The 23,573-nt window shown below is 42.2% G+C and overlaps 1 protein-coding gene and 1 non-coding gene across 2 annotated transcripts in view; one reads left to right on the forward strand and one right to left on the reverse strand.

The window, feature by feature from the left end:
* Positions 1 to 5,145: 5,145 nt before the first annotated feature.
* Positions 5,146 to 23,573, reverse strand: part of LOC122423336 (antigen WC1.1-like) — a 56,665-nt gene continuing 38,237 nt past the window's right edge. Inside the window, exons 11-21 of the mRNA XM_043440289.1 lie at positions 21,547 to 21,639; positions 21,156 to 21,470; positions 19,745 to 20,059; positions 12,626 to 12,667; positions 12,224 to 12,538; positions 11,937 to 11,969; positions 11,251 to 11,388; positions 10,780 to 10,869; positions 10,417 to 10,509; positions 9,768 to 9,905; positions 5,146 to 5,433 (exon numbers count right to left, since the gene is read on the reverse strand). Of these exons, the coding sequence (XP_043296224.1) occupies positions 5,288 to 5,433; positions 9,768 to 9,905; positions 10,417 to 10,509; positions 10,780 to 10,869; positions 11,251 to 11,388; positions 11,937 to 11,969; positions 12,224 to 12,538; positions 12,626 to 12,667; positions 19,745 to 20,059; positions 21,156 to 21,470; positions 21,547 to 21,639 (1,718 nt within the window). The 3' untranslated portion in view covers positions 5,146 to 5,287. The remainder of the gene's footprint in view (positions 5,434 to 9,767; positions 9,906 to 10,416; positions 10,510 to 10,779; positions 10,870 to 11,250; positions 11,389 to 11,936; positions 11,970 to 12,223; positions 12,539 to 12,625; positions 12,668 to 19,744; positions 20,060 to 21,155; positions 21,471 to 21,546; positions 21,640 to 23,573) is intronic.
* LOC122424155 lies at positions 9,223 to 9,329 on the forward strand. The gene has a single exon (XR_006264341.1). It is a non-coding gene; the product is annotated as a U6 spliceosomal RNA (small nuclear RNA).

Here is a 23,573-nt window from a genome sequence, read left to right on the forward strand (position 1 = left end):
ATGTTACTGAAAGGTATGTGTTTGGGGTCTGGCTGCTCACTGCTTAAAAGCCAATAAACAGGTCAGGTTGGTGGAAAAGAAAGTTTGCTTTATTTCATATGCTGGTAACTGGCAGGGACAGTGGCAGACATCTGTCCAAAGGCCAATTTTCACCCCCCATGACAAGCAGGGGGTGAGAGTTTTATAGACAAAGTGGTAGGGGGGTTACATGCAGAAATAGTACAATCATCTTCAGATTGGTCATCAGTGGTCTGGTTAGCATCATCTTGGTTGTTTTCAATTCAGTTCAGTTGCTCAGTTGTATCCGACTCTTTGCTACCCCATGGACTACAGCATGCCAGCCTTCCCTGTCCATCACCAACTCCTGGAACTTGCTCAAACTCATGTCCATTGAGTCAGTGATGCCATCCAAAACATCCATTGGTTGTTTTAGGTACAGTTAATCTTTAGTTCTTGGGTGTACTTGTTCCCATTTCTTTGTGGTCAGTTCTCAGAATGTGGATGCTCAAGTCCTGGGTACAATATGGACATCATGCAGTTCACTACTCCACCTGGTGTTTTGTATCTATAAGACAGCTCATAGGATATAGCTCAGAATATTATCTATAACCCTTGAGAAAGAACTAAAGGTCCTTGACTGTGTTTAATGACTACATTATTATTATTTAGTCTCCTCTGACTGTTTCCCTTTGTTTCCACGTTTCTCACGTCTCCAATTAAACTTATTCTTTGACCTAAGTGTTCCACAGGCAAAAGGCAGGCAGAAGACGCGCTGAGCCGGCAAGGATCATAGAGTCCTGCTCTGTTTCAACCACAGCCCCAGGGACCCCCTCGGGGCTTAGAAGGGGCTGGTGCAAGGAGAGGCTCTGAAGAACAAGCATCATTAACTTCATGATTAATCCACCTCTGCTCAGAGCTGATGCAATTACCAACTGCAGAGCTATTGAGTTCCTGTGGGTGGTGATTCTTAAACCACTTCAACCTAACGTTAGTGCCTCTGGAGTGGCACTCAGAGTTCAAAACTGAGTGATTGCTCAGACTCAAACTCTATGAACCGAGGCTCTATTGCATGCGGAGCTTTGGTGCAGCTGAGTCCTGCCTGCAGACCAGCCTAAGAACACTGGAAATGCAGCAAAATGTGTTCCTCCTTTCACATCAAAGACTCTGTGCACAGATCTCTTTTCCTTGGCATCGAAGGCTTCCCAACCTGGGCATGCTAACCAAGGTCCTGCAGTCTGCAGGCATTGTCTGAGGCCTTGCCGGGGCCCAGGATTGGGGTGAGGTCTGTGCCTGTGTATAAGCTCTATATTCCCCCTCTCTGTAACTTAACAGATTCTCAGCTAATATTTATTGAATGGCTGAATGGCACTGTACTAAATGTTGAAGAGAAATTGTCTTAAATATAAAGAAATGTTTCTCAGAACATCATTTAGCTCATATTTTTGTTTTAAAGGCAAAGGTTTCTGGCAATTAGCAAGGCAAAATTTGATTTTCAAAAACAAGCAGCTTATCACCAACAAATATGTCACAGTGAACACTGCAAATCTCTAAGGATACACAAGACAAACCACAAAGTACCTACGTGTGGCTTCTTAACAAGTCTTAATCAAACCCAACTGAGGAGACAGGATATTCATATGATTTATCATTGGCAGTTTTGTCATTAAAAACACACAGCAATATCACAGGAAGGAAATTTGCAATTAAAAAAGTACAGCTGTACCATTGATATGACATAAAGAAGGAGATGAGGTGCCAAAAGATTTCTTTGGCATAAAATAACAGACAGCTTAATTAGTCTTTCACTTTTTGAAGGAGAGTCCTCTTGGGCTGATCGTGAAAGATGATGTGGAGACCAGAACAGTTCAACTGTTCTGCACAACAGTTATAACTGTGAACTGATAATTTTGGATAATGTTGCTCTTTGAGTCCCTTCTTGTTACTTTTTATGAATCTACTGTAAGTTTTCATGTTTTTGTTGCCACGTCGCTCACGTAAAACATCTTAGAGGGACAACAGTATATACTACACTGATCACAAATTAATTCCAATGACATACAAAAGCTCTACCTTTTTATCCCCTTCTACACTTTTTGTTTTTGATGTCACAATTTACCTCTCTAGATTGTATATCCACTAACAAAATACTTTTCTCTGTAGCGATTTTAATACTTTCTTTAGACTAAAGCTAACTGGTTAGCACACTACCATATTACAGTGTTAGAGTATGCTGAATTGGATTCAATATTTACATTTACAAGTCTGTTGCATATTTTCACTTCTTTCATATAAAAATTAGCATCCTTCATTTAGTTTGAAGAACTCCCCTAAGCAATCTTGTAAGACAAGCCTAATGTTGGTGAATGCCCTCAAATGTTGTTTGTTTGGGAAAGGCTTTATATCGTCTTCATTTATGAAAAACAACCTTCCTGAGAAAATTATTATTGGTTGGTAGGGTTTTTTTCTTTTCATAAGTTTGAATATATCACCCTTTCTCTCCTGGACTCTCAGGTTTCTACTGAGAAGTCCACTGATATTTTTAAGGGAATGTCTTTTTTGTGAGCATTTGCTTTTCTCTTGTTGCTTATAAAATTCTCTCTTTTTCTTGAATACAAGCAATGTGTCTTGGGGATGATCATTTTGAATGAACTCTGAGGAGGGACCTATTAGCTACATGGACTTGGAAGTCTAAATCTCATCAGATTTGGGACTTAACTGGTATTATTTCTTTAAGTACAATCTCTGTCACTTTCTCTTTCTCTTCTCCTTCCAGGACTCCAATACTGTACAGGTTGTTTATATGAATGTTATCCTATATTTCACACAGATTCTTTCACACATTTTCATTCCTTTTTTTCTTTGTCCCCTGGCGGGGTGACCTCAATGGTCCTGCCTTCTAAGTGACAGAGTCTTCTGCTGTTGTTGATGCTCTCTGTAGCATTTTTCATTGTGTTGCATTTCATTCATTGTAATCTTAAGCAACTGATCCAACCAGTCAATCCTAAAGGAAATCAGTCCCAAATATTCATTGGAAGGACTGATGCTGAAGCTGAAGCTCCAGTACTTTGGCCACCTGATGCCAAGAACTGACTCATTGGAAAAGACCCTGATGCTGGGACAGATTGAAGGCAGGAGGAGAAGGGGACGACAGGGGATGAAATGGTTGGATGACGGCATCACTGATTCAATGGACATGAGTTGGAGCAAGCTCTGGGAGTTGGTGATGGACAGGGAAGCCTGACTGCAGCAGTCCATGGTGTCGCAAAGAATAGGACACAACTGAGCCACTGAACTGAACTGAATCTTAAGCAGCTGAATTTCTGTTTGGATCATTTTTCTGTTTCGTTCCTTCTCTTATTCTCTTTGCCTCACTGCAAAACTTGAAGGATCTCTGTTCCCTGACGGGGATTGAATCCAGACCACAGCACTAAATGCATCGAATCCCAACCACCAAACCATCAATAAATTCCCTGTTTACTTCCTTTTTTATTCTTTCTATCTCTGTAAAAAATTTACTCTGTGGAGTAACTCACCCTAGCTCGACAATTACTGAGCCTGAGCTCTAGGAACCGCAAAGCACAAATAGGAGGTGGCATGGTGCAACCCCTGAAGCCTGGTTGCCTAGAGCCTGTTCTCCACAATAAAACAAACCCGTGCATAGAGAAGCCTGCTGTCCACAAAGAAGAGTAGGGCCTGCTTGCTGAGACTAGACAAAGCCCATGTCCAGCAACAGAGACCCAGTGCAACAAAAATTAAAAACAATAATAATGATGATGAGAAATATTTTAAATCTTATTTTGTTCATATATTGTCTTCTTGAATTTAATAGTTTATCTGTGTTTCCTTGGAGTTCACTGAGCCTCTTGGTATGTGTGCCTTATTTCATCATGTGTCATCTATCTCATCACTTCCCAAGTGAATAGACATGTGAGCTTCCCTGGGAGAAGCCCTGGGCATCTTCCCATCCCCAAGCACAGCCTAGAACTATGAAGACTGCAAGTGTGAGTGTAGGTTGAAGCCTTAGAAACCATCCAGAGTCATCAAGCAAGTAACTGGGTGGGTCCAGCTCACAACCAGGCCAGCACTTTCAGGGCTTAAATTAGTTCAGCAGCTTCTCCACATGTCCACAATGGACTTGGTGGTGGGGTGTGCAGGGGGAGTGCTGTGTAAACGTAATCTTTACTTGGCCACTTCTGCATGACAGCTCTCTCTACCCTGAGGAATCACAGCAGGATCACAATTACATTTTCAGTAGTAACCAGATTAAAGCAATCTTGAAACATCTGAAAATAGATGTTTTCAAAAAAGCCCATTGGCTGAAATTCTTCCTCTAAGAGATCAGTCATATAAGATGCTTCCATCCACATCTCTGAAAAATAAATAGCCAACTGTTCCTGATCTTTCTGTCTACATCCATTCTTCTGGATCCCCTCTGCCTAGGTCTCCACATTCTTGCCCTCTTGTCCCACCTGAACACAGGGTGTGGGTGAGCATCAGTTTGCCCTCCATCAACTTGGAGATATATATGAACTGATACAATTCACTTAGAAGGAGAGATCCTTGGAGAGACGAGAAATAGCAGCCTCCTGAAGAAAGAGTAGGAAGAGATGGAGAGGAAAGAATGGATTTATAAGGATTGGATAATCAAACAGACATGGGAGATGAGCAAAGAGGTGTTTGTATCCACTAAAGGAATAAATGAGAGATGAAAAAGGAAGAGGTAGTTATGTACAGTTAGATTTTTAATTGGCCTATGAACATTTAGGCAGGATAAGGAAAGCTGTATCCATTCTCTCCGACAAGTCAACCTTCCACTTTGAAACTCACATTCAGTCTGGTGTCAAGGAACAAGTTACAAACAGTTGATGTGACATCTCAGGGAGAGCACCAAGGAATGTTCAGAATTGTTTTTGTTTTTCCATGAGTTCATCTTGTTAGGAAGGAGGGTATGAATGTGGACCAAGTTTATATCCTTTTCTTAATAAGAGTGACCTGGAGCATTTGTGAGCTGGGGCAAAATCATGCCCTCATTAGCCTCTAAGACAGGTGAGAGAGCAGGGCAGCTCACTCATCTTGTATTTCCTTTGAGGAAAATGGTGTTTGAGGACCAATCTTCTAAAATCATTTGACATGAAGTTTGTTAAATTAGCATCAGAGCAAAAAGTTAATTTATTCAGAATATCTCATTTTGAGAAATTTCCACATAACACAATTACAGGTCAGCTCTACTCTATTGAATTACAGGCAGTTAGAATATCTGAGGCTTCATCTCATATTTAATAAAGCATCATGGGAAAGTCACTGGGGATGTTCCCAGGGCACTGAATTCAACATCATCGTACCCAGGGTCCCCTGTCTGTCCCTGGAACAGCCAAGGGCTCTCTCCTCCTTCCCCAGGATCAGCCACCTCTCTGGAGAAGTTCAGAGAAGAGCCTGAAATAGTAAAGAGAAGTTTGATTAGAACTGAGATACAGGGATGGGATAGAGCCCTATGGTGGAAGGAGTCAAGCAAGTGGTGATGACAAAGCATCCCTGGGACCCATGTTTGGGCAGGGAGGATCAGGGTATTTCACTTGAGTTATAGTGAGGATGGATCCCAGCTGTCCTCTCAGATCCAGTCCATGTGGTCTCTGGGGCCTCAGCACATGTGGAAATCCTGCATCGCAGGAGATCTGTGCTCACACAGGAGCTCTGGGAAGACTTGCTTCCAGGCCACACAATAGCAAGGATATAACCCGCAATGGTAAGAATCATAAAAAACAATTTAAATGTTCTCCTTTCACAGGTGATAGATGTGAATTCTCATTAAGAGGGAGATTGGAGACAGGAAAAATCTGAATTCCTCACTCACAACCCAAGTCTGATCTTGGCTGACTTGACTCCTGCTCCAAATGTCCACAAAGACTATCACAGGTGCAGCCACAGATGGCCCCTCCCCAGAGACCACACAGGCCCTCAGATGGAGAAATACTCTTTCCTAGAGAATGAGTGTCTTCTCGCAGCTACTGAAATATCTGGGGCAAATTAGATCTTAGCTGATCACAAATTCTGAGTCTATGATCCACTACCATGGCTTAATGTTAAGGTCACCGTATATCATAGACTTTGTACTTATGAATGTTAACATATAAGCAGAGCTCATCTTAAATTATAAACATACTTCACCCAATTCAATACGTTTGTTTAAATCTCTACATTTTATGTATCAGTTCAGTTCACTTCAGTTGCTCAGTCATATCCAACTCTTAGTAACACCATGGACTGTAGCACGCCAGGCTTCCCTGTCCATCACCAACTCCTGGAGCTTGCTCAAACTCATGTCCATTGCATTGGTGATGCCATTCAAATATCTCATCCTCTGTCATCCCCATCTCCTGCTTTCAAGCTTTCCCGGCATCAGGGTCTTTTCCAGTGAGTCAGTTCTTCGGATCAGGTGGACAAAGCATTGGAATTTCAGCTTCAGCATCAGTCCTTCCAATGACTATTCAGGACTGATTTTCTTTAGCACTGACTGGATGGATCTCCTTGCTGTCCAAGGGACTCTCAAGAGTCTTCTCCCACACCACAGTTCAAAAGCATCAAATATTCAGTGCTCAGCCTTCTTTATGGTCCAACTCTCAGATCCATACATGACTACTGGAAAAAAACAGAGCTTTGACTAGACAGAACTTTGACAGCAAAGTAATGTCTCTGCTTTTTAATATGCTTTCTAGGTTGATCATAGATTTTCTTCCAAGGAGCAAGTGTCTTTTAATTTCATGGCTGCAGTCATCATATGCAGTGATTTTGGAGCCCCAAAAAATAAAGTCTCTCACTGTTGCCACTGTTTCCCAGACTATTAGCCTAGAAGTGGTGGGATAAGATGCCATGACCTTAGTTTTCTGAATGTTGAGCTTTAAGCAAAGTTTTTCACTACCCTCTTTCACTTTCATGAGGCTCTTTAGTTCTTCTTCACTTTCTGAAATAAGGGTGGTACCATCTGCATATCGCATGTTATGATATTTCTCTCATAATCTTGGTTCTTGCTTGTGCTTCATCCAGCCCAGCATTTTGCATGATGTACTCTGCATATAAGTTAAATAAGCAGGGTGACTATATACAGCCTTGACATACTCTTTTCCCAATTTGGAACCAGTCTGCTGTTCCATATTCTCTTTTAACTGTTGTTTCTTGACCTGCATACAGATTTCTCAGGAGGCAGGTAAGGTGGTCAGGTATTCCCATCTCTTTCAGAATTTCCCACAGTTTATTGTGATCCACATTTTCAAGGGCTTTGGCATTGTTAGTAAAGCAGAAATAGATGTTTTTCTGGAACTCTCTTGCTTTTTTGATGATCCAGCAAATTTTGGCAATTTGTTCTTTTGTTTCTCTCTCTTTTCTAAATCCAGTTTGAACATCTAGAAGTTCATGGTTCATTACTGTTGAAGCCTGGCTTGGAGAATTTTGAGCATTAGTGTGCTAGTGTGTGAGATGAGTGCAATTGTGCGGTAGTTTGAACGTTCTTTGGCATTGCCTTTCTTTAGGATTGGAATGAAAACTGACCTTTTCCAGTCCTGTGGCCACTGCTGGGATTGCCAAGTTTGCTGGCATATTGAGTGCAGCACTTTCACAGCATCATCTTTTAGTATTTGAAATAGCTCAACTGAATTCCATCACCTCCACTAGCTTTATTCATGGTGATGCTTCCTAAGGCCCACTTGACTTTGCATTCCAGGCTGTCTGGCTCTAGGTGAGTGATCACAGCATCATGGTTATATGGGTAATGAGGGTCTTTTTTCTATAGTTCTTCTGTGTATTCTTGTCATCTCTTCTTAATATCTTCTGCTTCCATTAGGTCCGTAATATTTCTGTCCTTTGTTGAGCCCATCTTTGCATGAAATGTTCCCTTGGTATCACTAATTTTCTTGAAGAGATCTCTAGTCTTTCCCATTCCATTGTTTTCCTCTGTTTCTTTGCATTGATCACTGAGGAAGGCTTCCTTATCTCTCCTTGCTATTCTTTGGAACTCTGCAATAAATGGATCTATCTTTCCTTTTCTCCTTTGTCTTTTGCTTCTCTTCTTTTCTCAGCTATTTGTAAGGCCTCCTCAGACAACCATTTTGCCTTTTTGCATTTCTTTTCCATGGGGATGGTCTTGATCCCTGCCTCCTATACACGAACCTCCGTCCATAGTTCATCAGGCACTCCGCCTATCAGACGGAATCCCTTGAATCTATTTGTCACTTCCACTGTATAATCGTAAGGGATTTGATTTAGGTCATACATGAATGGTCTAGTGGTTTTCCCCACTTTCTTCGATTTAAGTCTGAATTTGGCAAAACGGAGTTCAAGATCTGAGCCACAGTCAGCTCCCAGTCTTGTTTTTGCTGACTGTATAGAGCATTTCCATCTTTGGCTGCAAAAAATATAATCAATCTGATTTTCGTGTTGACCATCGGGTGATGACCATGTGCAGAGTCCTGTCTTGTGTTTTTGGAAGAGGGTGTTTGCTATGACCAGTGTGTTCTATCGACAAAACTCTGTTAGCCTTTGCCCTGCCTCACTGTGGACTCCAAGGCCAAATTTGCCTGTTACTCCAAGTATCTCTTGACTGCCTACTTTTGCATTCCAGTCCCTTATAATGAAAAGGACATCTCTTTTGGGTATTAGTTCTAAAAGTTCTTGTGGGTCTTCATAGAACCACAGCTTCAGCTGTTTCAGCATTACTGATTTGGCATAGACCTGGATTACTGTGATACTGAATGATTTGCCTTCATGTATGAGACAGTGAAAAGATATTATTAAAACACTTGTTCCACCTTTGAATTTGGTTCACTTCAGTTCAGTCACTCAGTCATGTCTGACTCTTTGCGACCCCATGGATCACAGCACACCGGGCTTCCCTGTCCATTACCGACTCCCAGAGCTTGCTCAAACTCATATCCATCGAGTCAGTGATGCCATCCAGCCATCTCATCATCTGTCATCCCCTTCTCTTCCTGCCTTCAATCTTTCCCAGGATCAGAGTCTTTTCTAAGGGGTCAGTTCTTCACATCAGGTGGCCAAGGTATTGGAGCTTCTACTTCAGCTCAGTCCTTCCAATGAATATTCAGGATTGATTTCCTTTCAATTGACTGGTTTCATCTCCTTGCCATCCAAGGGACTTTGAAGAGTCTTCTCCAACACTACAGTTCAAGCATCAATTCTTTGGCACTTAGCTTTCTTTATAAATATGCTCAATTAGTGCTCGCTTCGGCAGCACATATACTAAAATTGGAACGATACAGAGAAGATTAGCATGGCCCCTGCGCAAGGATGACACGCAAATTCGTGAAGCGTTCCATATTTAAAAAAAAAAAAAGAAAGAAAAGAAAAAAAAAAATAAATATGCTCAATTAATCAATAAGTTTATCCTTGGCCATGACACAATGCATGTGGGATCTTAGTTCCTTGAACAGGGTTGGACCTGGGCCCTAGCAGTGAAAGTGCAGAATCCTAACCTCTGGACTGCCAGGAAATTCCATAATCTATAAATCTTAATGCAAGTATATCACATATAAAGTGAAGTGTATATGTCACATTATGGAGACATAAATGCCAAAAGCAGAGTGATTCCTCACTCCCTGCAAGGAGTGTGACAGCATTAAATATGGCATATGGTCAAGATGATGCTACCAGATGTATGAAATTACCTATATTTTGAATCTCTAGGGAGGCTGGGCATTGAGGAGCACACATTCACTCTTTCCAGATAGAAAGATTGCAGGAGATCACCTGACCCCACTCACCTGTCTGCGAGGACCTCACCCCATCCTCCTTCTCTGGGGGCACTTCCTCCTCACTCCCCTGAGAGGCAGGAGGAGTTCCAGGCACTGGGACCTCTTCAACATCATCGTAATTTTCAGCAGGGACATCAGTCCTCTGATCTGGGGGTTCCAAGAGCAGACAAGGGAGTGTATGAAACCACAGTAAGTGGGTTGGTCTGGGGAATACCTAAGATCCCTTCTGACCCAGAGTTTCTGAGTTTCTGAAGAGAGGCACCAGTCACTCCTTGTTTCAAAAGACTTTTTTCTCTAAGACCATGTTTCATTTTGATGTGTCCATAAGCCAAAACATGATTTTACATACCTTCATATTTTCTGGTGGAAACTACGTATCTCAAAGCAACTCTTCCACCACTGAGCATTGCTAAAGTACTTTGACAAATTGCGCTTTACAGATGTTATTTTTTTTTAAATATTGTGTGCCTATTGTGATTCCAGACACAGAGAGACCAGCCCTGACGTGAGACATCACAGAACAGCCAGAGAAGGAGAAGGAAGAACACCATCTGGACACAAGGGATGCCTCTGGTCCATCAGAGGAAAGTCATTCCCCTTAAATATCCTCTCCATGAGGGAAACTCTCCTCCCCAAAGCCCAGCCGAGGCAGGTCCACCTCTATTTCCTGGAGCAGATCTGTAGTCACTGTTTTCCTCACCATTTCTGGTGTAATACGGCCATTTAGTCAGTGAGTCATCTGACAGGAAACCTCGAGTGGAGACAAACATCACACAAAACACAGAATGACCCTCTCCACACCCACGGGACCTGTGTTAAGGCTGAGAAGGGACAGGCCTGGCTTCTGCAGTGTAGACAGAGGCTGGGAGATCACCGGGCTCTGAGAGGCCATCCTGCCACTTTGGAGGAGCCGTCTCTGTGAGATTGGGGCACACATCAGGTATGCACGTGCTGAGAAGATGCGCACAGCCAGTGGGTGGTGACAACCAGAGGCCACAGGAGGGCAGACAGAGACACTCACCTGGGCTGCCCAGACCTTCCTTCGGTGTCACAAGGTAATTGAGCTCCTCATACACAGCTTCAGCAAGAGCATCTTCATAGCTGGATAAGGCTGAGAGATTCCCCAGCAGGTAAGAGAAACCGCCCCAGACACCCTGGTCCAGCAGACCCTCCCTTCCTCTCCCTGGTGCTCACATGGGGGCTGCCAGGACCTCAGCATTGTCTCCCACCACGTGCACCATGTCAGCACCTTCTCCCCTCGTCTGACCCTGAATACAGCTCAGCGCCAACTCTGTCTGGTCTCACAGGAGAGGCCATGACTTATGAGAGTTCACGCCCCAGCCCTCTGTCTACTCTGCCCTTAGAGCTCAGCACGGAGCACATGGAGTCTGCAACTCAGAGCAGAGACCTGGCCCAGGCTCCCCTCCTCACACCTGCCCCATCTCCTGCCTCCACTCACGCTCCCTGGTCCCCAGTTCCCCCTGCAGCCCACCTCTGCGCTCTGCTCTCCATCTGAGCACCTGAGTCACCAGGATGACGAGGACCAGGAAGAGAAGGGCTCCCAGGATGAGGCAGAGGACCCCAGGCAGGGAGAAGATGCCAGGCAGAGGATTTGAGGTTGTTCTGGTCCCTAAGGAGAACAGGAAAAAGGGCTGGAGATAGTCTTGGGCACAGAGAAATCCCCTGTGTCAGCATTTTCAGGAGCTCCAGACAACGGTGTCCCAGCCTCAGACAGTGTCAGGGCTCCCCGGGGTCTCGTCCTGAGACAAGTCAACTCCACTCTGGCCAGTGTGGCCCCGAGGCAGAGCTGGGGATTATCAGGGAGCTGCCCTGCCGAGACAGCCTCTGAGGACCCAGCTCATTCTTTCTCCTTGGGCTTCAGGAGACAGAGCATCAAACAGCCCAGGGACCCGCACCTCACTGATGAGGAGCAACACTCAAGGGCAGGTGGGAGTTCCTTAGATTTTACAACATGGGAACCAGACTTCCTTGGACGCCGGGCATGAGAACTTTGACTCTGGGCATCAAGGCAGGGGATTTCCCCAGTGTAATGCCCTGGCTCCTCCCCAGCAGCCACAGCTCCTCAGACTCTTTCCTCTTTTGAGTTGTCAGGGAGCCCACAGAACAGGTCGCCAGTATTTTGAGTATTCTCTCCTGCCCATGCATGGATCACAGTACCTGCTTTTGTCGCGGGCAATGTTGTCCTTACACCTAAAGAGAAAAACAGCAGTGTGGGGAAGAGGAATTGGCCAGAACGCAAGGCAAACCATTTTTCCCTCCTGAGCCTGAAATCACCCCTCAGTTTCCACAACAGCAGTCTCCAGTCGTCCCAGCTCCCCGGTCCTAGATCACAGCCCCAGCATCCGGACACTCTCTGAACACAAACTCCCCACCACGCCCGGCCCAGCCCACTGCCCCTGCGCTGCCCCAGTTCACCCAGGACGGACCCCGCGCCCCTCACTCACCAGAGCACCTCACACCAGCATCCTCCTCATGCTTGCAGTCGCTCCGCCCCCAGGGCTCCGCAGCACAGTCCCACAGGGAGGACTCCCGGCCCCCACACCGCACCTCATCCAGCCAGATGCTCCCGTTTCCAGGGCCAAACGCCGCGGCCCGCAGGGCTTCCAGGGCCGGGCCACAGCCCAGCTGCTGACACACCACCTCGGCCTCTGCCAGGCTCCAGGAGTCATCGCACACGGTGCCCCAGGAGCCGCTGTGCCAGACCTCCACCCGCCCTGAGCACTCGCTGTCTCCTGCCCTGAGCCGGAGCTTCTCTCTGTCTGAAAAGGCAGCAGCCCCTCCTGTGACTCCCCTAGTGGGAGGAAGGAGCCCCTGGGAACCCTGGGGAGGTGGCAGGGCTGACGTACCTGTGCAGGGGGCAGCAGCTGGACAGCTCTTGGCTCTTCTTCCTGCAAACAACAGGGAAACAGTGGATCAGGGACAGCTGGGCGTGGTCTTGTCCCCAAATAAGATTATCTAAGGTCTGACTCAGTGCAAAGGACACATGAAAACACAGGTTCATTATCTCCTGGGCTGAAACATTCACTGCATCTGATCACCAGCTGATATTACTTTAAATATTTACTTGTTAATCAGTCTTCACATCCCACAGCAAATATAAACACAGACATCTACGAATGTACACACACCCTTCTGAATGAAAGTTCCATTAGAGGAAAGACCTGGTATATCTTATATATGCCATGTTTCTGCTGTCAGGACAGTGCCTGCACATTGTATGCACTCATTCACCAAATATCTATGGAAAACCATTTCTAAATACCAGATAGGGGCTGGATAAATATTTATTAAATGAATGATTAGACAAATAAAATTCAGTGAAATAAAATTTGTTTTTCTTAAGTTCATACTAATCAGTGAAATAGTAAACCAAATATACATTAATGGTAACAGTCTATGATAATAGTTCATATTAAAAATGATCAGTCCAGAAGCACAGAGTCAATTTATATTCAAAATCTCATGTACATAATTTTAATGGAAAAGTATTAGATAGATTATAAACTACTCTTACCTATTATTCAATGTGACAAGTGGGCAAGTGAAGACTACTGTTGTAAAAGGAAACTCTCTTTTTAAAATTTATTTTTAATTGGAAGATAATTGCTCCACAATGTAGTGTTGGTTATGTGCGTGTGTGTGTTAGTTGCTCAGTCATGTCCAACTCTTTGTGACCCCATGGACTGCAGCCCCCCAGGCTCCTCTGTCCATAGTATTTTCCAGATAAGAATACTGGAGTGGATTGCTATTCCCTTCTCCACTAGATCTTCCCTACCCAGGGATCAAACCCAGGTCTCCTGCACTACAGGCAGTTTCTTTGCTCTCTGAGCCACCAGAAAAGCCCATAGTGTTGGTTAGGAATCTTTTTTTTTTTTTTTTTTTAATGAGTAATGTGATTTTATTTTATTTATTTATTTTTATTATTTTTTTCCATTTATTTTTATTAGTTGGAGGCTAATTACTAACATGGAATTTAGAAAGATGGTAACGATAACCCTATATTCAAAACAGAAAAAAGAGACACAGATGTACAGAACAGTCTTTTGGACTCTGTGGGAGAAGGCGAGGGTGGGATATTTCGAGAGAACAGCATTGAAACATGTATATTATCTAGGGTGAAACAGATCACTAGCCCAGGTTGGATGCATGAGACAAGTGCTTGGGCCTGGTGCACTGGGAAGACCCAGAGGGATCGGGTAGAGAGGGAGGTGGGAGGGGGGATTGGGATGGGGAATACATGTAAATCCATGGTTAGGAATCTCTTAAAAAGAAATTTCCTTTCCTGTGTACTTACAGGAAAGACTTAGTAGAATTCTGAGAAGATATATGTACACATATATGTACACACTGAGTAAGCCAGAAATTTTTGCAATAGTCAAAAAAAGCCTATCAAGAAAAATTTGTATTGAGTAGATGCAGAAATAATAAACAAAAGACTGAAAATATATATAAAAGAATTGAAGCTGAGAGAAATAAATATAAATTCAAAAAATCAGAAGGGTAAATAGTACCTGTCATAAAGTATCAATATTTATATATTCTTTCCAGATCATCCTATCAAAACTCCTACCCGCTTTATGCAGAGAACCTCTGAGAAAACGATGGCAGGACCTCTATGAGCGGGTTGCTCATTTTCATGGTCAAAGATTTTACCACCTCTCAATTCACGGGGTTTCATTGTAGGAAAAACATCATCAATAAAAGGTCTCATAGTTTAATGCCTCTTTGGCGTTCAAATGAAAATGACAAAGACATGAGCAAAGAGAGGCAAGGAAGGGAGTGAGCCTCTGCTTTTGAAGTATCTGTTCCCACATTCTCTTAGCTGTGGGTTTCAGGCAACATCCAGCATACCATTCAAGGTGTACCTGAATGGGGTGTGTGTGTTTGTGTATGTGGAGGGGGAAGGAAGGAGAGAGAGAAACAGAGAGAGAAATGTTGATGGAATAAGGTGCTATGGTTTGACTATTTGTCGCCCTTGCCAACATGTATTTATTTCATTCAAAATTTATTGCTGAAATCTCAATTCCCAATGTAACAGTATTTAGTGGTGGAGACTTCTCAAACTATTCCAAAAACAGAAGAAAGGAACACTTCCAAATTCATTTTATGAGGCCAACATTAATCTCACACCAAAGCCAGATAAGGACACCATGAGAAAAGAAAATTACAGGCTAATACTCTGATAAATATAGGTGCAAAAATAATCAACAAAATATCAGAAAACTGAATTTGACAATACATTAAAAGAATCATACAAAAAAAAATAATCATACACCATGATCAAGAGATATTTTTTCCAAGGATGCAAGGATAGTTCAACATTCACAAATTAATCAATGTGACACACCAAATAAACAAAATGAAGGTAAAAATCATATCCTCAAAGGATGCAGAAAAAGTGTCTGACAAATTCAACATCCACTTACGGTAAAAATTCTTTTACAAAGTAGGTATAGAAGGATTGCATCTCAACATAATTAAGGCCATATGAAAAGTACATAGCTAACATCATACTTGACTGTAAAAAACCAAAAGCTCTTCCTCTGAAATCAGACACAAGACAAAAATGTCTACTCTCACCACTTTTATTCAACTTAGTTTTGGTAGACCTATCCAGATCCATCAGGCAATAAAAACAAAATCAAGACATCCAAATCTGAAAGGAAGAGGCAAAACTGACACTCTAGCACATTGAAAAGTGAAAGTGTTAGTCACTCAGTCATGTCTGACTCTTTGTGACCCCAAGGCCTGCAGCTTGCCAGGCTTCTCTGTCCATTAGGATTCTCCGGGCAAGAAATCTGGAGTGGGTTGCCATTCCCTCCTCCAAGGGATCTTCCTGACCCAGGACTGAACCCAGGTCTCTTGCATTGCAGACAGATTCTTTACCATCAGAGTAGTGAGGAAAGAAACCCCCTTACATGATATTGTATGTAGAAAACACTAAAGACGTCACCAAAAATATGAGAACTAATACACTCAGTAAAGTTGTAGAAAGAAAAATCTGTATACAAAAATAATATGCATTTCTTTACACTAACAACAAACTGTTATAAGTGAAACTGAGAAAACAATTCTATTTACATTTGCATGAAAATGAATAAAATATCTAGGAATAAATTTAACCAAGCAGGTGAAAGAACTGTACACTGAAAACTATAAGACATTGATGAAAGACACTGAAGATGACTCAAATAAATGGAAAGATATTCTGTGCTCACGGATTGGGAGATCTAATATTATTAATATGCCCATTCTACCCAAAGCAATCTACAGATTCACTGCAATCCTTATCAAAATTCCACTGGAAATTATCACAGATACAGAAGAAACAATCCTAAAATTTGCATGGAACCACAAAAGATGCTGAATACCAAAGCAATTTTTTTTTTTCTTTTTTTCCCAATTATTTTTATTAGTTGGAAAATAATTACTTTACAATATTGTAGTGGTTTTTGCCATACATTGACATGAATCAGCCATGGATTTACATGTGTTCCCCATGCTGAACCCCCCGCCCACCTCCCTCCCCATCCCATCCCTCTGGGTCATCCCAGTGCACCAACCCCGAGCACTTGTCTCATGCATCCAACCTGGACTGGCAATCTGTTTCACACTTGATAATATGCATGTTTCGATACTGTTCTCTCAGATCATCCTACCCGAGGTGGATGATACTGGAGCCCATTATACAGAGTGAAGTAAGCCAGAAAGAAAAACACCAATACAGTATACTAACACATATATATGGAATTTAGAAAGATGGTAACGATAATCCTATATACAAAACAGAAAAAGAGACACAGTTGTATAGAACAAAGCAATCTTGAGAAAGAATAACAAAGCTAGAGGTGTCATGCTTCCTGATTTCAAACTGTATTACAAAGCTATATTAATCAAAACAGTATGTTCTTGGTATAAAAATGGACACAGAGATCAATGGAACAGAATAGACAGCCCATAAATAAACCCACATTTCAATGGTCAATTAATTTTTGACAAAGAAGCCAAGAATATACAGTGGGAAAAGGACAGTTTTTCTGGTAAATGGCATGGGGAAAACTGGACAGCCACATGCAAAAAATGAAACTGGACCACTATCTTACACCATTCACAAATATTAACTCAAAACAGATTAAAGACTTGATCACAAGTCATGAAGCCATAAAATTTCTACAGGAAAAAAACAGAAAGTAAAATCCTTGACACCAGTCTTTGTGATGATTTTTTGGATTTGACACCAAAAGCAAAGGGAACAAGAGTGAAAACAAGCAGTTGTGATGACATAAGGCTAAAAATCTTCTGCCCAATTAAGGAAACCGTCACCAAAATGAAAAAGCAACCTATGGAATTGAAGAAAATATTTGCATATTATATTTCTGGTAAGGATTATTATCCAAAATACACAAGGAAGTCATACAACTCAGTTGCAAAAAAAAAAAAATCTGATTTTTAAAAAATGGGCAGAGCCCCTGAATAGACATTTTTTTAAAGAATACATACAATTTGCCAATAGGTACATGAAAACGTGCTCAACAATATTAATCATCAGAAAATACAAATCAAAAGCATAATGAGATATCACCTCATATACTCTGGAAAGGCTTTTATCAAAAAGAAGCAATAACAGGCATTGAGGAGAATATGAAGAGACTGGAAAGCTTTTGCACAGTTAGAGGGGATGTAAGTTGACGCAGCCCCTATGGAAACAGTATTGAGGTGCATCAAAAATTAAAAATAGAACTGCCATATGATTTAGGAATTTCACTTTGAAGTATTTATCTGAAGGAAACAAACACACTAACTTGAAAACCCAGTGTTCACTGCAGCAACATATGTTCAGTTGCTAGGTTGTGTCTGACTCTTTGCAACCCCATGGACTGCAGCATGCCAGGCTCCTATGTCCTTCACTATCTCCCAAAGTTTGCTCAAATTCATGTCCACAGAACTGGTGATGCTATCTAACTATCTCATCCTCTGTGGCCCCCTTCTTCTTTTGCCTTCAGTATTTCCCAGCATCAGGGTCTTTTCCAATGAGTCAGCTCTTCTCATCAGGTGGCCAAAGTATTGGAGCTTCAGCTTCAGCATCAGTCCTTCCAGTGAATAGTCAGGGTTGATTTCCTTTAAGATTGATTGCTTTGATCTACTTGCTGCCCAAATGACTCTCAATTCAATTGTGGCATCCAAGCACCACAATTCAAAAGAATTAACTCTTTGGCATTTAGCTTCTTCTACAACCCAGCTCTCATGGTCAGAGATGACTACTGGAAAAAATATAGCTTTGACTATATGGACCTTTGTCAGCAAAGTGATGTCTCTGCTTTTTAACACTCTGTCTAGGTTTGTCACAGAGGAGCAAGCCTCTTTTAATCTCATGGCTGCAGTCACCGTCGGCAGTGATTTGGGAGTCCAAGAGAAGAAAATATGTCACTGTTTCTATTTTCTCCCCTTTTATTTGCCATGAAGGGCTGATGATCTTAGTTTTCGGAATGTTGAATGTTGAGCTGTAAGCCAGCTTTTTCACTCTCCTCTTCCACCCTCAACAAGAGGCTCTTTAGTTCCTCTTCATTTTCTGCCATTAGAGTGGTATCATCTGCATATCTGAGGTTGTTGATATTTCTCACAGCAATCTTGATTCCAGCTTGTGATTCTTCCAGCCAGGCATTTCCTATGATGTCCTCTGCATATAAGTTAAATAAACAGGGTGGCAATATACAGCCTTGATGAACTCTTTTCCCAATTTGGAACCGGTTGTTTGTTTCATGTCCAGTTCCAACTGCTGCTTTTTGACCTGCATACAGGTTTCCCAGGAGGCAGGTAAGGTGCTCTGGTATTCTCATCTCTTTAAAAATTTTCCACAGTTCATTGTGATCCACATGGTCAAAGGCTTTATGTAGTCAATGAAGCAGATGTTTTTCTGGAATTCTCTGGCTTACTCTATGATCCAACAAATGTTGGCAATTTGATCTCTGGTTTCTCTGCCTTTTCTAAACCCAGCTTGTACATCTTGGAAGTTCTCAGTTCACTTACTGCTGAAGCCTAGCTTCAAAGACTAAGCATAACCTTGTTAGCATGTGAAATGAGCCCAAATGTGCGGTAGTTTGACCATTGCCCTTCTTTGAGATTGAAATGAAAACTGACCTTCTCCAGTCCTGTGGCCACTAATGAATCTTCCAAATTTACTGACGTATTAACTGCAGCACTTTAACAGTATTACCTTTTAGTATTTTATAGCAATATATATGAGTCAAACAATGTAACTCTTCACTAATGTATGAATAAAGAAAATGTAATATAGACATATATCCGCCCATAAAAAAGAAGAAAATCTTGCCAGTTTCAACAACATGGATGGACCTTGAGGGCATTATGCTAAGTGAAACAAATCAGACAAAGAAAGAAAAATACCATATGATCTCATTTATATTTGTAATCTTAAAACAAAAAGGAAGTTCAGAGATGCTGAGTAGATGGTGACTGCAGAGGTGGGGGATTTGGTGTGGGCAAAGGTAATCAAAAGGTATAAATTTGAATTATAAAATTAATAGGTGAAGAGATATAACATACAGCATGGTGACTATAGTGAATACTGTATTGTCTATTTGAAAGATGGCGAGAAAATACATCTTAAATATTCTCATCAGGTAAGAAAAATATGTAACTATATATATGGATATATATATATGGATATATATATAGATATAACTAGACTTACTGTAGTGATCATTTATCAATACACACAAACATATAAGCATTCTGTTGTACACAGCAAAAAATATAATGTTGTATCAATAATATCAATTAAAAATTTTTAATAAAGCAAGTTTGGAACATGTACATTAAATTTGCTCCATCCAAACTTCATTTTATAATCTCAACTTAAACCCATCACTTAGATTTTAAAATATCAAATCTCACTAATAACATCCTACAGGGTTGGGACAGAAACAGAAAGAGACATAAGTCACCTGCACATGAGATGTAGGCTTCCTCCTTTGGAGAGCATGAACTGTATTTCCATGGGCCAGAAGGACACTGCCAGAGAGAGGTATCAGTTTTCCGACACTGAATTAAATCTACCCACTGGGGTCTAGAACCTTCCCTGAGACCAACAGAGGTGTTGACACTTCCACTGTCCCCACAGCCAAGCTGTCTGCAGATCATGGACACAGTTACACCATCCATGGGGCTGCGGCAGACACTGCCCCAGGTCCCGTTGTAGAAAACTTCCAGCCACCCAGCACACTGCTGGTCCTCGCTCACCATCCTGAGGGCCAGGAACTCTAAGATGGAAATGGAAAAGACAGGACACAGTGAGCCCTGCACTCAGTGCTCCGGGTTTTCCTGTCTCCCCAAAACTGTGAACACTCATCTGTGACCCGCTGAGGAAGTAAATCCATTATATGACCAGAATTAAACTTGTTTCCTTTTTACTTGACTTTGTCCATTTGTGTCTGTCTTTCTAAATATTTCTACCACCCTGATGTGGTGGATATGAACTGTGAGGAAGACCAACCTGGACACCTGCAGGGAGAGGGAGCTGGCTCCTGCTTCCTGACAAAACATCTAAAGAGTGTATGAAAGGGATGTGATGTGGAAAGTGTGGAGGCAGATAGAATAATGGACCTGTGACTATTTCCTTATCTGGCAAAGGGGACTTTGCATATGTGATTAAGGTATGGACCTTGGGATGGTAAGATTAACCTGAAATATGGTGGATTAACCACCTGAGCACCGTATAATCACATTCTTAGACCCACTATCCTTTAAAGTGGAATCCTTTTCCTCGTTCTGGCTAGAGTAAAATGTGAATATGGATAATGGTTAGAGGGGTGGAGTTTTGCTGTTCTGATGATGAACAGAAGGGGGTTATGAATGAAGGAAGGCAGGCAGTTTCCAGAAGCTTGAAAAGACAGGAAACAGATTCATTCCCAGAGGCTCAGAAGTGATGTGGCCCTGCTGAAACGTTTATCACAGTCCAGTGGGATCCCTGCTGGATATCTAAGCTACAGAAGTGTAAGGAAATAAATATGTTGTTTTAAACCATTAACAATGTGGCAATTTGTCATAGAACAAACAAAAACTAGCACAGTGGCTTTAAGATTTCTCTACCATATGTACCAGAAGGGTGAGCCCTGATTTCAAGAAAAACTGTGAGAAAAGGCTCTGTCAGGAAACACTATGGAGAAGAAAAGACCAGAATCTCCCCTGCTGCAGGAGGCAGTGAAAGGACCTTGTCTCCACATCTGCTGGAAAGACGTGCTCCACGGGAGGAAGCCTCCTTCTCTGGTCCTTGCAGCATCTCTCCCTCAGGGATCAGATCCCCTTTCTTCAGGGCCCCACCCCTCCCCCAGCCTGTGGACAGCCTGCAGCACAGACCTGAGCAGATGACCCCCACGTCCTCCTTGTGTCTGCAGTCGTGCCGTCCCCAGGCCCGGGAAGGGCACTTCCACACATGGGACTCCTTTCCTGTGCAGTTCAGGTCGTCCAGCCAGATGGGCCCTGATCCTGCCCCAAAGTGAGCTGACCCCGTGGCATTGAGGGCGTCTCCACAGCCCAGCTGCCTGCACACCACGCGGGCATCGTCCAGGTCCCAGCCGTCATCACAGATGGTGCCCCAGGAGCCCTGCTCAAGGATCTCCACTCTCCCGGCGCAGAGACCTCCTCCGTCCACCAGGCGGAGCTGTCTGCTGTCTGAGGAGAGAGAAATGGGACAATGGGGCGGTGACCTGGGGAATGAGAAGGGTCTTCTGTCCTGTAGGACCCTCACCTGAGCAGTAGGGGGCGCTCTCCTCTGAGGATGCAGAGCCTGTTGGTTCAGACACAAAGCGGTTGCACTGGGGCAGCACCTGGGTCTGGTTTCCTGAAGAAACAGCAATGATTAGAGGGTTGGGAGGGTTAAAGAACAGGAAAGTCAGTTAAACTAAATAATTTTTAGCAGGGGAGGAGAGTTTGGGGGAAAATGGATACATGTATATGTATGGCCGACTCCCTGGCTGTTTACCCGAAATTACAACAACATTGTTAATCGGCTATACCCCATACAAAGTAAAAAGTTCAAAAGAAAAAAAATTTTTTTAATAGTGACCTAGTGATGGAGCTGAGATGAAAGCTGTAAGATACCAGTGAAGTTATAATCTTAGTGTTCTCTTTCTCTGTGAAGAGCCCTGGTCCTGACAATGGCACAAGTCCTCTTTTAAGTCAAACTTTGCCCTAAGAATGAGTTAAATAATTTGTTTTATCCTTAAGTCTATCCCTTAAATAGAAGAAGCAAAATAAAATCATTTCTGAAGGAGTTGTACAATTTTTTATCTACAATGTTTGTGATTTTAAAAATACTTATATAAAAGACATCTCATGGAAAACCAAGAGGAAAAAGAAACATTAAAAAATTTCCCAGGGTATTTGGCTCTTAAAGTTACCTGACAGAGAATTTATTTTATTTAATTTTATTAATTTTTATTTGCGTATAATCACTTTACAATGTTGTGGTAGCTTCTGCAGTACAGCAAATTTAGTAAGTTATATATATACATATGGGCTTCCTAGGTGACCCAGTGGTAAAGAATCTGCCTGCCAAACAGGAGACTGCGGTTGCATCACTGGGTTGGGAAGAGCCTTTGGAGAAAAAAATGGGAATCCACTCCAGTATTCTTGCCTGAGAAATCCTATGGACAAAGGAGCATGGCAGTCCATGAGGTCACAGAAGAGTCAGACACAACTCAGTGACTAAACAACAACAACTATATATGTGTATATATATATATCCCCTCTTTCTTGGATTCACTTCCTATTTAGGTCACCATGGATCACTGAGTAGAGTTCCCTGTGCTATAAAATAGGTTATTATTTATCTATTTGTGTGTGCGTCCATGCTAAGTCACTTCAGTCGTGTCTGACTCTGTGACACTACGGATTGTGGCCCGTCAGGCCCATGTCTATGGGATTCTCCAGGCAATGTCTATTTTATACTTAGTATCAATTGTGTAGGGCTTCTGAGTCTGGTGGCTCAGACAGTAAAGAATCCCCCTGTGTTGCGGGAGACCTGGCTTTGATCCTTGGGTTGGAATGTCCCCTGGAAAAGGGCATGACAACCCACAGTAGTTGTACCAATTTACATGCTCATATGTAGGAGGATTCCCTTTCCTGCTCATCCTCTCCAGCATTTATTCTTTGTGGATTTTTAAATGATAGACATTCTAACTGGTGTGAAGTATTACCTGACTGTAGTCTTGACTTGCATCTCTCTAATAATTAGAGATGTTGCATTTGTTAGCCATCTGTATGTCAGGAAAAATGTCTATTTAGGTCTTTTTCCCATTTTTTCATTGGTTTGTTTGGTTTGTTGATATTGAGTTGTTTGTGTCTTTTGAAGACTAACCCCTTATTAGTTGCTTCATTTGCAAATGTTTTCTCCCATTTTGAGAGTTGTCTTTTTGCCCTGTTTATGGTTTCCTTTGATATGTAAAAGCTTTTAAGTTTAATTAGGTCCTTTTTTAAAAAAAATTTTTTTGTTTTTATTTTCTTTAGGAGGTTGATCAAAAAAGATCTTGTTGCAATTTATGTCAAAGAATGTTCTGCCTATGTTTTCCTCTGAGAGTTTTATAGTCTGACAGAGAATTTAAATAGCCATGATTCAACTGCACAAAGAATTAATTAACATGATGTGTATCTTGGCAGAGAAATGATAACAAAAACAAATGAAAATTCTACAGCTGAAAAAGTTAACAGCTGAAATTAAGGACTAGAGAATGAGTGTATCAGCACATTTGATCAGCATAAAGTAGAAATAGTAAA

This window comes from Cervus canadensis, chromosome 21 (genome assembly GCF_019320065.1).
Source record: "Cervus canadensis isolate Bull #8, Minnesota chromosome 21, ASM1932006v1, whole genome shotgun sequence".
In the NCBI taxonomy this organism is placed as follows: Eukaryota; Metazoa; Chordata; class Mammalia; order Artiodactyla; family Cervidae; genus Cervus; species Cervus canadensis.